This window comes from Xenia sp. Carnegie-2017, unplaced genomic scaffold, assembly GCF_021976095.1.
Source record: "Xenia sp. Carnegie-2017 unplaced genomic scaffold, XeniaSp_v1 HiC_scaffold_14, whole genome shotgun sequence".
NCBI lineage: Eukaryota > Metazoa > Cnidaria > Anthozoa > Malacalcyonacea > Xeniidae > Xenia > Xenia sp. Carnegie-2017.
Genome location: NW_025813447.1, coordinates 9951645 through 9964723, shown reverse-complemented (window position 1 = coordinate 9964723; position 13079 = coordinate 9951645). Strand labels below are relative to the sequence as shown.

The 13079-nt window shown below is 33.5% G+C and overlaps 1 protein-coding gene and 1 long non-coding RNA gene across 5 annotated transcripts; one reads left to right on the top strand and one right to left on the bottom strand.

Annotated features, from left to right (window-relative positions):
- Positions 1–124: 124 nt before the first annotated feature.
- LOC124433714 lies at positions 125–2641 on the bottom strand. Of its 3 annotated transcripts, none has more exons than XR_006944572.1 (2): positions 2427–2641; positions 125–672 (listed from the first exon to the last, which is right to left on the bottom strand). It is a non-coding gene; the product is annotated as an uncharacterized LOC124433714 (long non-coding RNA). The 3 variants fall into 3 exon arrangements; XR_006944574.1 differs by lacking the exon at positions 2427–2641 and adding an exon at positions 1908–2022; XR_006944573.1 differs by lacking the exon at positions 2427–2641 and adding an exon at positions 1252–1411.
- Positions 2642–2997: 356 nt separating this feature from the next.
- LOC124433699 lies at positions 2998–4785 on the top strand. 2 transcript variants are annotated; one of them, XM_046983492.1, is made up of 6 exons: positions 2998–3081; positions 3259–3351; positions 3608–3904; positions 3979–4094; positions 4189–4302; positions 4449–4785. In XM_046983492.1, exons 1-6 carry the CDS (start codon positions 3078–3080, stop codon positions 4467–4469), a joined length of 645 nt encoding a protein of 214 aa, XP_046839448.1. In that variant the 5' UTR covers positions 2998–3077; the 3' UTR covers positions 4470–4785. The 2 variants fall into 2 exon arrangements, with proteins under 2 accessions (XP_046839448.1, XP_046839449.1); XM_046983493.1 differs by lacking the exon at positions 4189–4302 and having other exon boundaries at positions 2999–3081.
- Positions 4786–13079: the final 8294 nt, after the last annotated feature.

The window sequence follows — 13079 nt, the reverse complement described above, 5'->3', positions numbered from 1 at the left end:
TAACATAAAAATTGATGAAGAAGAACAAAACAAGAAACGGCTGAAAGCTACATTGACGTATTGTATGAACTGTATACTTGTCTAAGAACTCGTGCGGCTTTATCAAAAATCTTTAATTGTTGTCTTTCCCATATAAGAATCTTAATTCATTGATGTTTTTCTCGAGGCGTTCTACTTCCTCGAGCTATTCACTTAAAAGTTTCTCTCAAACATGTTCGTCGTTATTATTAGCATACACGCGTATTCAATTCTGACAGGGCAAACCATTGTCAAAACTATAAGTTTCCTTAGTACATGTTATTCATTAAAATTAGACAAATTTAGCAAACACGACTTGTCATACATTACGTCGTAAAAATGAAGTTTATGCCCATATATAGTCTATAAAATGTGACGGTCTTTTAAATGTGACGGTCTTTTAAATGTGACAGGTATTAGCGTTCACTAAAACTACATTCAAAGCTTTACTTTTTTTTTGAATTCCCTTATTAGTAATCACATGAATTTATCATTTTTCCGCGTTCAAGGAATTATGTAATTCTTCATACCCAGGCAGGCTGATCTGTTTTGCCCTTTCCACATTCAAACATCTCTCCATCTCTCTTTCCTAACAGACGGTCAATTTTGGCGTCCAAAACCTCTAGGTCAGAGCAGGGATTATTGGAAGTTTAACTTAAAACAGAAAAAGAATCAATTTAACGCTGTTGCCATGACCATACCAAACAAGATTCATTTCGCAATTTTGAAATCTGTGGACGACTTTCACAAATGAAAAAACCCCAGCAAAGTCCAAATGTTAGTAAATTTCGTAAATAGAAAGAATAGTTGTTCTGAGATTATACAAAATCCATTACCAGCCGACAATTTTATAAAGTATAATAAAAAACTTCCTCCGAATAAAAGATCCAAAACTTAATACTTAAGAAACAAACAAGACAGTTTTTTTACACAGTAATATTTCGAATTTATTACAATTCATCATCGGATTGTTTCTCAAATATTGATTAAAACATGAACATTTTATTCGGAATATGTTTTCTTATTATACTAAAGGAAAGTATAGCTTTTCTCTATTTGTCGCAGCAAATTCATGCTAGCAAGCTGATTTATTCTGCTTGCGGATGAACTATGGCGACGATTGATTCAACAAGACATTCTGTAATAAAGTAAATGGTTTGAACCAAAGTAAATGTCAACAACAAGTAAATGGTCAACAACAACAAAAACAGTCCTTCTCAGGACTATACCAACCTGACGATCTATATTTACAAACATGTAAAGACATTCTGTAATAACGAAAATGCAAATTTCAATTTTTTATGACCTTTCGTGTTTAGAGCAGATTTTTGAACTTTACATGCCTTAATTTTAACACCTAGTTTCCTACTATCGATGGATGTTGTTGACATACTATAAACAGATATGGCGCGCCAAGATGGACAATATTACCAAAATCGAAAATATTTACAACGAAACACATTATCGTATGTCGAAAATAATATACTGGCAACTTTTTCAATATTTGTAAAACGAAACGCAAAAATATAAAAGAAAACAAAAATTCGTTTACCATAATTTATATATACACAACGAAATTTATTTTTCAAGTTATGAAAATTATTTTTATAAAACGAAACTCATTTATATAAAACGAAATTGACATTCATAAACGACATTTTCTTCGAACAAACGACATTTTTACCGCTTTTTGCAGCCATTATTTTGTAGTTGCAAAGAGCCATCCATACTAAAATTTTGAGGATGTTCGCGAAGGAACTTACATAACTTGACAAATCTTTGTTGCAGCAATCACTCAGCTCTGAAAGTGATTGCTCCAACAATTGTGAAAGAACTTTTGAAGGAGATAACGATGCTAACGCTGGCAATATTGAAAGTACGATACGCACTCTGTTCCTGCAAATGGTCGTTCATCCACAACCACAACAGTCGGAGGAGCAGCGACTACAGCAGCTAATACTTCAATGCACCACACGTCTCCACTGTTCAACCCAAGTGTAAATTATGGAGGAGGAAAAGTCAAAACGCCGTTTTTCTTGATGTCAGTGGCAGGCGCGGTAAAAATGTCGTTTGTTCGAAGAAAATGTCGCTTTATGAATGTCAATTTCGTTTTATATAAATGAGTTTCGTTTTAAAAAAATAATTTTCATAACTTGAAAAATAAATTTCGTTGTGTATATATAAATTATGGTAAACGAATTTTTGTTTTCTTTTATATTTTTGCGTTTCGTTTTACAAATATTGAAAAAGTTGCCAGTATATTATTTTCGACATACGATAATGTGTTTCGTTGTAAATATTTTCGATTTTGGTAATAATGTCCATCTTGGCGCGCCATAAACAGACGACCTAGCTCAACTAACACCTTCACACCGATGATATGGCGATAAAGAAAAAAACAAACATACGAAAATTTCGCTCCTTCATTAATTGAGCTTTCCTGCTGGCTGTTGCGTGCTCTAACAGTCATTTTTCACATGATTATGATTGATTCTTGAACCCTCACTCTCATGAATAGATGGCCTGCTGTGTTGACGTGCATTATAGAGCTGATTAAGTTTCATGACACGTACGAGCACCGCCACTCATAACAAAAACAGCTGCGATTGTTTTTACGTAAGAGTTACATGCCTGCTCGTACATACGAAAATACGTACATACATACATACATACATACAAACATACGAAAATTTAGCTCCTTCATTAATTTAGCTTTCCTGCTTGCTGTTGCGTGCTCTAACAGTCATTTTTCACATGATTATGATTGATTCTTGAACCCTCACTCTCATAAATAGATGGCCTGCTGTGCTGACGTGCATTATAGAGCTGATTAAGTTTCATGACATTAAGCTGAATTAGAGCTGAATTATGATTGATTCTTGAACCCTCACTCTCATAAATAGATGGCCTGCTGTGCCGACGTGCATTATAGAGGTGATTAAGTTTCATGACACGCACCGCCACTCATAATAAAAACAGCTGCGATTGTTTTTACGTAAGAGTTACATGCCTGCTCATTGTAAGTAACGTTCAACTATGCAAATATCATAGAGCGAACTATGGGTGAGTAAAACAGACTACCTTGATCATCGAATTTAAAAGTTCGTGCTTTACCAAGTCATTAATTATAAAAAATCTTTCATTGAACCTGTAATGCGAATTTGAAATACATAATTATGTAATATAAGAGGCGTGTATAGACACAATTTTTTATGTATGACCAAGCTTTGTCTTTTTAAGGTATCTTTGAAAACTTAATATATACTTGGGTAATGTTCGTGGTCTTTGTTTTTGAAATAAGCGAAAAGGTGAATGGAAGAAACCATGGATTAGGTACAATAAAATATGAAGTCTATGAAATTAAACTTCATAGAATCAAACATAAAATAATATGGTGAATGTTAATAATGCTTTTCATATTATTGTATGTATAACAACAATGTGTACTCGTTCATAAATCAAGATTGTTTATCTTTTTAAATTTCGTGAATGGGAGATAGAAATATCCTGCACTAGGTACAAAAACGACGGCTTTAAACATAATGAAAATGGCATGGTCAACGTTAATATTCATTTTCTATAATTATAGTCCTCAAGCAAGAAGTTGTCTCAATTTATGATGAAAACTTCACTGACATTCCGAAGGACAGGGAGCCATATTATGTTAAAGTTCAACGTTGTGTCATGGAAAAAGATAAAATTCCTAGATGTGGAGTTTGTTGGCCCCAACCTATTACATTGACAGAAGTCGAGATTGTCGTTCCTGATTTAAAAAACTACACAAAATTTTATAAATATATTGTATATAATCACACTTCTTGTTACTGGGAAAGGACCTTAACAGTTTTGAACTTTAATCTACACAAGAATCTACCTTCAAACGAAAGTAAGGACTTCTGTATTTAATTAAAATTTAAACTGAGATCTAAATTTGAAACGCTTTTCCTTTTGTGTTTACAGTTAACGAAACAGAATTTACAACAAAAGTAAAATACAATCCACCAAACGTGAGAACATGTAATGACTATTGCAAGCATCCACAACCTCGTTTTCATCTGCACAGTGAATATACAAAGGTTTTTTTAACTTATCTCTTTATCCCATTCACTCAATGTTTGCCTGGTTGCAAAGCAACAAAAAACACAACAAACATCGAAACACAAACCCTAGATGGTTCAACCCTATATGAAGTTGTCAGGGAACACTTATCGTGTAATTTTTGGAATACAAAAGTCTATAAAAGTTCATAAAATCCACCTTCCAATAGCAGACGCAGTGATACAGGTAAAAAATTTTCAATTATGATTGAAAGAATTAACCAAAAAGCGTTATGCGTGTAGTTAGATGTGCACAACTTTTGAGAAAAATTGCAAAATAATCATATTTTACGATTTGCTTCATGATCTTATTTCCATAAAATTTTTCTACAGAAAGTCGACCCCTCGTGCTAAATAACGGATTATTTGTCTACATCACATCACCCAGAGGCAATGAAGATTGTCAAAACAGAAATCCTAGATGGTTCAACCCAGTTTGAAGTCATTGAAGAACATATATCTTGCAATCTCTGGAGCACAACACAACAGTCCCATTAATTCAGCATTTTGGAAGTGGGGAAGAAAGTATACGAATTTGTGCAGTGAACATCAAGATCAAGTAATTTAGTTGGTGCTATTGTTTAATGCAGGATGGAAATAATAGAAATTCACAAGAATTTTATAAGTATAAAAAATAAATCAATGTTTCAATAAAGGTTTCAAAATTAAAGCAACAGAACAGCTGCAGTCGTACTCTCGCAACCGCCAACAATATCCCCAACAAATATTAAGTGATAACGATACTACCCTCCCCCCTAACAACCTTGTACTAACTCCGGATGGTGATTATCTCGACAACATTAAGTCTTTATCGAACGTATCTCCAGATTATACGCTCTTCTTGAAATAAAACTGGTACATAATACTTGGCATTAGTGAACCTATTACTTGGTAATTTACTTATTTAGTTAACATTCAGCACAATTAGTTATACCATCAAAAACGAGGACTTTGCTGCCAGACAATTTTTTGCATTTTTTTTAGTATGGAACAAATGGAGAACTACCTCGTGATTTTTGAGGAGTCTTTTGATGCTTTAGAAAAAAACCTTAATGTCTTATAATAAATCGCCAAGTTCAATGTCAATTTCTTTTGAGTAGACTTTCTCGTTTCTGGATTAATGAAAATAAAAAACATCGTGATCATGTTCATCAACAGTCAAATCATTGCTATATCCCCCTATACTAGATAATCCCTTCTTACAATATTAAAATGTTAATGTCAGCTTCATTAATTATTCTTTTCATGATGCAATTTAAAATTCTAGCGAAATCCTTATCTTCTCTTCTCTTGAAGCTCAATAATTGAAGCCTTGACCGGAATTCTGTTGCTTATGCGATAAACATGTGTTAATCCTCAAATATCCAATGAGGAAATATACATAATATTGGAACAAGTCATCAACAATTATAATACTAAGATCGCCAAAATTTTATTTGGTTCCAATATTTATACTTAGTGTGAAGTAATCAAATCTCGTGTTTACAGGAATCTTAAATGCGAAATGGAGTGTATTCCCTCTTATGTTAAAGGCAGCTTTACTTGTTGGAGGTACTTCTGGAAAACTGACATCGTCAGAATAATTTTCTGGTTATAATTTATTTATCTAGTTAGAGCTTTGTACAGTACTTTTACCAACGCTAGAGCCGCCACATCATGAAATTTTCTACGGCTGTTAGCCTGCCTTGATTCAATTCTCAACACATTATGCAATTCATTTTTTTCAACAATTAGTGACTGAACAAGTTTTCTCTGTGTCATCACGACAAGTTCTTAGATTCAAAGTCATTCGTTGCCAAGCTTTCCACTTTCAACATGTGTTGCTGCTTAAGTAACAGCTTGAGTATACTTCCCGTGTTAAACTCCGTTTTCCTCAATAACATCTTAAATTGATCCTACCACAAACTATAAGCGCATTATCCTTGGTCTTCGTCTTAACCCTCACCACTCTCGTCATTAAACATTCATCATTCTCTGGGTGTTTGTTCTTCGTCAGAATGAAGATCACATTAGTGACATTATCATACAAAATATTTTCTTGAGCTTGATTAAAGTTTTTCTCGTATTGTTTCTTATCTTTTGCCATTGTGATCATTCATATCTTTGGACAATATTATATCTCTGAATCCGTATCAACAAAACCAACAGGAAGATCTTTAATTGTTTTCATTCTTCCGAAAAAAATATTCTCTCATTTGCATCAGATGCGTCGATAAAATTTTGCGTAACATTTCAACATCATTGAGAATTCAACACCATTTTCCTCACTCTGTTCACAATTTTTGAACTTGTTTCGACAGTGCGGTTTAATGGAAGTTTTCAAATGGTTGTAGAATTTGAAACCGGGATTTTAAAATAGCCGTATAAAAGCGTAACATCATCAAAGATATGTTAAATAGTTTATTTGAAAATTATAATGCCACCATCTCATACAAAAATCGCAACTAATAACTACGCCCTAAGAACTCTTTGAACACTAAGGGGCTGATAACATGATCCGGTAGCCGGGATTCAGCCAAACGTTAAATGATTTTGGAAAATGGAAAAGATTTAATACTTAACATCAGACAAATCATCTCAAGCAATTTCACAATATTCTGATTTAATAACTACCCAAAACATTTAAAATTAAAACAACCAATTTGCCCGAATTATCGAATTACAACAGGAATAACGTGTGGCGCTTTGCAAACACAGTTGTAATTTTTAACCTTGAAGTTTTGGCCTCTCTCAGTCCCTTGAAATCATAGGGCTAGCACGCTATCCGGGCCAGCTCGCCTCCATATAATCAGGCTCTAAGAGTAATTCATCAGCCAGTATTGAAGCAAGAAAAAAGCAGAAGTTACTGTAAAAATTTAAAAGCTAAACGAAGTTAAAAGAAGCTTGCATATTTATTCTTTTGTTTTAAGTCCTCTGCGAGAGATTTAAATGTACAATTAACATTATAAACAATTATACGATGTAATTTTTTATATTGTTTTCAACATGTACCATATGCTCCATTTCCGTCAATTAACACAATTATTATTTCAATTGACCGTATTTAAAATGGGACTTCACAATGCACCCGTGGACAGTACTGACAGGTTGGTCGTATTAAACGGTTGTTTGTTATAAAATACACCAGTGTTTTGCTTGTATAGAAATACGACCGTCATATAACCGTATTAACGGCAGACCGTAAGGCGGGGTTTCACTGTTTGACCAAATTAGGAAAAGTAAAACGCATTACAAAATGTAAAATAGAGCGAACAAATTAAAATTCATTCTAAAAAGGGAAGACAGTCCTTGAAGTACTAAATGTCGAGTCATCGATATGAACGGAAACCGAGCACGAAAGAAAGAAATTAGTCAAAATACACCCACTACGTCTAATAATACAAAGAAGCCGCAATAAGTACTAACATGGGTACTCCAAATCCTCTTGCAAAACATTCTACCTCAAATACAAAAAGGGAAATAATTGCAAGAGTTCTTAGTATTTCGCCAGTTAAAAGACACAAAAATGATACTTTGAACTATTCTTGTATCATTGAACTATTTTTGTATCATGACGCCAAAAAAAAGAAGAGTAAAAAATGCTCTTTGCTTTAAAAAACCTTGAAAAGATTCTGCTGTTGGAAAGACATGAGACAAAATTGCGGTGAAAATTCAAAAATTACATGATCCTATGACATATATGATGCTGGAAATACAAAAGAAGAAAATCGCCGTTGTAATCAAAACCACGCCACTCCATCATCTCTTTGTTTTAGCAAAGAGATATTCTTCTGGAATATCATTAGCAGAAAATCGCCTTTGAAATTTGAAGCCTCACCTTCCTATTATCTCGTTGTTTTAGCAAATCTCGATAAGATATGATTCTGGAAAGACATAGGAAGAAAATTGCCGCAAAGAAATTTAAAACCACACCATCCTACCATCTCTTTGCCTTAACAAACTTCGAAGAGCTATTCTTTCGAAAGAAATGAGCAGATACTGCTGGAAAGACATGAAAAGAAGATTGCAGAAGAAATATAAAACCAGGCCGTTCGCTTCCATAAAATATTTCTTCTCATTCAAATAATTCTCATTCGCAAATGTCGATATTTCACCTCAATTAAGTCGGAAATTCTAAGCAATTTCTCTTTGATTTTCAAGGTCAAATGGACTTCTTGAAACAGAATGCTTCAAATGATGAAATGCGTTGTGGCAAATGACTCATCTTCAATTATGCAGTTATGTGCAAGGAAATAGTCGATAAGAACATTCGGATGACAAAACAATAGTAGGTACACACTCCATTCCTTTCCTTTAATCGACGCCATTATGTTTGATTCAACTAAATAGCCAAGCACCAGCTTACAATTGTCGTCAATCGTCTGTTGCTACCGCTTATAAATGCATCGTGTCAGTTTTGAAAAAACATCCAAATTTAAACAACAATCTTTTAGTCTTATGCAATTCATCGAAGTAAGTATAGTCTCTTCCGCCAGTGTGTTTTTTTTTATCAAAACGGCTTGTTTGAGAATGTGAGACTGTAGGTCCCGGTAAATTCAAACTATATCATCAGTGGCACAGCCAGCTTGATAATGAAGGGGTGAAGGTAGGGTGGGGCAATATTCACACGTAAAAGTTCTGCCTTCAGTTCTATCGATATACGCATTATTTATTGCATGCACATGTGAATATGCCTCATCCCCCTTCCTAATCGCAGGAACTACCTATGCCATTATAGGACCAACTCTTTCAGTGTGTCTTCAAACACATCCCACCACATACCCTCGATAATTAAAACTTCCAGCAACAATTTTCCCTCGACTTTCAAATTACAGTCAGCATTTTAGCACTACCTAACACAATTTTAGCACTACCTAACATTACACACAAAAAATTGATTCTGACGAAGTCAATATGTGGTATCCAAAAATGCTGGATCTATATGTTGACTTTGTTTGCACTGGGCTTCAGTCAGAAGCATTCTAACACGAAAGGCACAGCTACGCGTATATTCTTCCCAGTAGCAAAAACAATTCCGGTAAAAACGAAATTTTGGTAAATATAGGCATTGAAACTTAAATGAACCAGATGAAGACTTTTGGTAGATCAATTTACAGGTAAATTCAAAACTACATACCTTAATAAACAAGAGACGGTAATTCACATAGTGCCGTGGATTTTTGGCATTCTTTCGCCACGAGATTCTATAAAAAAAAACAAATAACTTCCTCATGAGGTCACCCGAAAGAAATGTTGAAATTCAGCAACATGCTCCCTTGTGGTTCACACATATGCCAAAAGTCGTAAAAATCGGCGATTTTAATGCATATAAAACTTCCCAATTTCCCAGTAAACAAAAGTTCTCAATCAAACTTGTGTTAAAACTCCCAAATTTGGGGATAGGATGGAATGTGGTTTACTTTGTTCTCACTTATCGTATAATAAAGGGAGTTTAAAAATAAATGATTCTCCTCTGTTTAATGTTTGCTACAACCATGACATGTAAAGACAAATTAATGTAAAATACGTTCAACTATTGAAATTTATCTTAGGCCGTTTATGTACTCTTGCAAATATTTCGGTAATAATCACGTGTTCTATAATACGCGAAACTGATCCTCAATCCAATCTCTGACAAATATGTCATTTATAGCCGAGTACTGGGCTCCGGATTAGTGATCAATTTTGTGTATTTATCGAACGCAAATTTATCACCAACGTTTCGGTGTTTACTCATCGTAGAAACAATAAAGACTTCAAAGAAATAAACACTGATAATGATCTGAAGTTTACATCACAAGACCAAACCCAAGGGCTTAGGTCACAAAAATAACCAAACTAAACGCAACAGAGGCCACTATGCACGTAAAACAGTAACCTTGAGCTTTGCTTCATGTAACTACGTCAATTATAGGTAACAAAACCACCATTAAAATAAAAATATTATTAACAAAATAAATATTACATAAAACATTACACACGAAATAAATACACATAAAAACTTTATTGACATATTAGGAATACAACAAAATGATATATACCATTAAAATAAAAATGTTTCAAAATATATTATAACAAATAAAATCATAAAATAATAACACAAAAATAAAAATACACACAAAATACACAACAAATATTGATGCGGGCGCTTGCAGTGTCGGATGATCTGACTGTCATATTATCAGTTTGTAATCAGATATGTAATTACCAATTGTATTTTAACATGTGGTCGACTTGTCGTCGTATTTAACTGTTTCAACTGCGAAACATTTGAAATTACATTTTAAAGGAATCGAAAGCAAGCCTTGCATAATCCTGGCATAATTATGTTTGTGCCAACTGTGTTACAATCACTTGACGAAGCTTCTTTGTCACAAATGCGGTGTGCGTTTGAAGATTAACTTCGCCAAAATGTCTGAAGCGTCAATGAAGAGTAGCGTCTCTTCAAGAATTGCCCTTCGAGCTCTGCTAGTCCGTTAACTTCAACTTCAAGTACCCCAAAGCTGTTTATAACTGGTACAACAGGTTAGACCAATAATGTCCTTTCAAAGGACAACACATTAACCTTAATTTTAACCAGAATAATTAGCAATTCGTAAGCAACTTTGAAATAATTGATCACAGTGAAATCAGTGAATTTGTTATGTACTCTGAAGTTGGAACCATTAGAACTTTAAAAACAAAAACGATCAATTACGAGCAATGAGAAGCCGACACTGCAAGCGCCCGCAATCATATTTTGTGTGTCATTTTTAGTGTATATTTTGCGTGTGTATTTATTTTTGTGTATAATGTATTTATTTTTATTTTTTGTGTGTATAATGTATTTTGTGTGTGTATTTTATTTTGTGTGTGTATAATATTTTTGTGTGTATTTCGTGTGTATAATGTATGTGCATTTTTATTTTGTGTATTAATATTTTTATTTTGTGTGGTAGCCACCGTAATTATAGGCTAATAAAAACACTGTTTATCACAATCGGAAGCGCACTTGTGCCGTTTCGCAATTCTTTCGCAATTATTTCAGTTTTGACAATACGTTACAGTTAAATTCACACCTACGAATGTACTTTATTATTTCAATGTTTTACGGAAAGAAACAACAACGAAGTACTAAGAACCATTGCAGTTAAATGAGGAAAATCCTATTTTCCATATATATTTTTCTAGAAAAAGGCCATATAGTGATGATCATCTTCAGACCTTTCTATATAATCGTCATGGACCTCACGGTCTATACTACACGGTCAAAACTCTTTGTTCCTTAGAAAACGGTTTTTCTAAATTATTGACAGCTCTCGCTCACACGATTTCTTTTTCTTATCTATAACGAGCTAAATTATCAAAATTTTGTTCCTTAAGCTTGGAAGAATAAAGTAAAAGAACGCTTGTGATTGAATGTACTATATAGCAATCATACATTGATAAAGACTGGAGAAACTGTATCTGTAAAGTAGATTTATTGTACACATATGAAATCAATTAGCCGTTGAGCGTTTTCCTATCAAAACAACTGGGAAAATATGAAATACCCAAGTCACTTTACATCATGCTAATTAAAACCCACCAGAAGTCGTCAAAAACAATTCCGGACATTTATAAAAAATAGCAAGTTTTAAGGCGTGTTAGGTGCGATCACGCATGCGTTTCTGAAGAACTTGGAGTGGGACAACTTCCACTGTATTTTTTCATGAACCTCAGGAACCTTCGAGAATTAAAAAAAATTTTACGACATGATCTATTTTACTTTACAGAAATCAATAAAAGCATTATTTTTTTTCTTGCATTGCGTGTTGTTGCGTAAATAAGTTATGAAGGAATGCTAACCTCAACAGCGCAATACAGTATCAAAATAACCTAAAGAGTATTCATCCTTCTGCTGCACCATTATTTGTCAAAGGAAATGGTTAACCCAACAAAATAAAGTGCGGTTCACCATGCAGTGAAAACAAGTCTTGCATCATTATAAATATAAAAACGCAAACACCATAAATCATTTACAAGTGTTCAAAAGTCAACGAACAGTTGCTTACATCGAAAAGAAAGACGATTTGCAAAAACGATCAACCAATTTTTCTGCAAGCAAATGGGTAAGTTATACATTCTATTTGTTTTTCTAATTGCACCATGAAGAATTACTAGGTTAAATTTATCGTATGCACTTCCTGATGACTATTTATGCGCGATTTTAAAGCACCATCGAGTAGTGTTAACCTTGTATAGTAGCCAAACTATGTGTCGTCGATGCATACAATGTATAGATTACATATTGTTTTAAATTCTGCAACAATTCGCTGTCGATGCGCAATTGCCTAATTAAACAAAGAAACAGCATTGTATAAAAAAATTGTTGAAAGAAACAGCACGATTGTTTGTTGTAACCATGCTGATTGCCATTACCAATTTATTCAATCGTTTTTCGTATTCAATTTAGCTATAAAATTTGTTACAATAATGACCCTCTCCCAATCATGAAGCATTATGTTTGACAAAGTCCTCGGTGTCAAAGAATCTTGTTGAAGTAATTCCACAAAATTCTTTAAATGAACCTAGAGTAGAGACGTTGACATGAATTAAGAATATAGCATAGGGTCAATTTTTTCACACACGGTTTGATATGTACATGGTTCAACAGCGCAGGAAGTATGTATACAAAACATTTAAATTTTTTCTATGCCCTAAAAGTTAACTAAATGACATTAAAAAATATCATTACGGGAAGTTACAAAGGACAAAGGGTAAATATCATTTTGAATCCCCATCTCTTAAACAAATTGTTGATGAATATATCGAATGATCAAATAATATATGTATATTGATTATTGATATAAAAAAGATAAGAACAATTCACGCCACTCTTGACCTCCAATGACCCGATGTTTACATTTGTGTCTTTGTTCTTTATCACTCTTTGTAAGACGCTCATTTGAGAGCAACATTCATTGCATTGCTATAAAATACTTTTAACAGTACCATCTCCAGTAT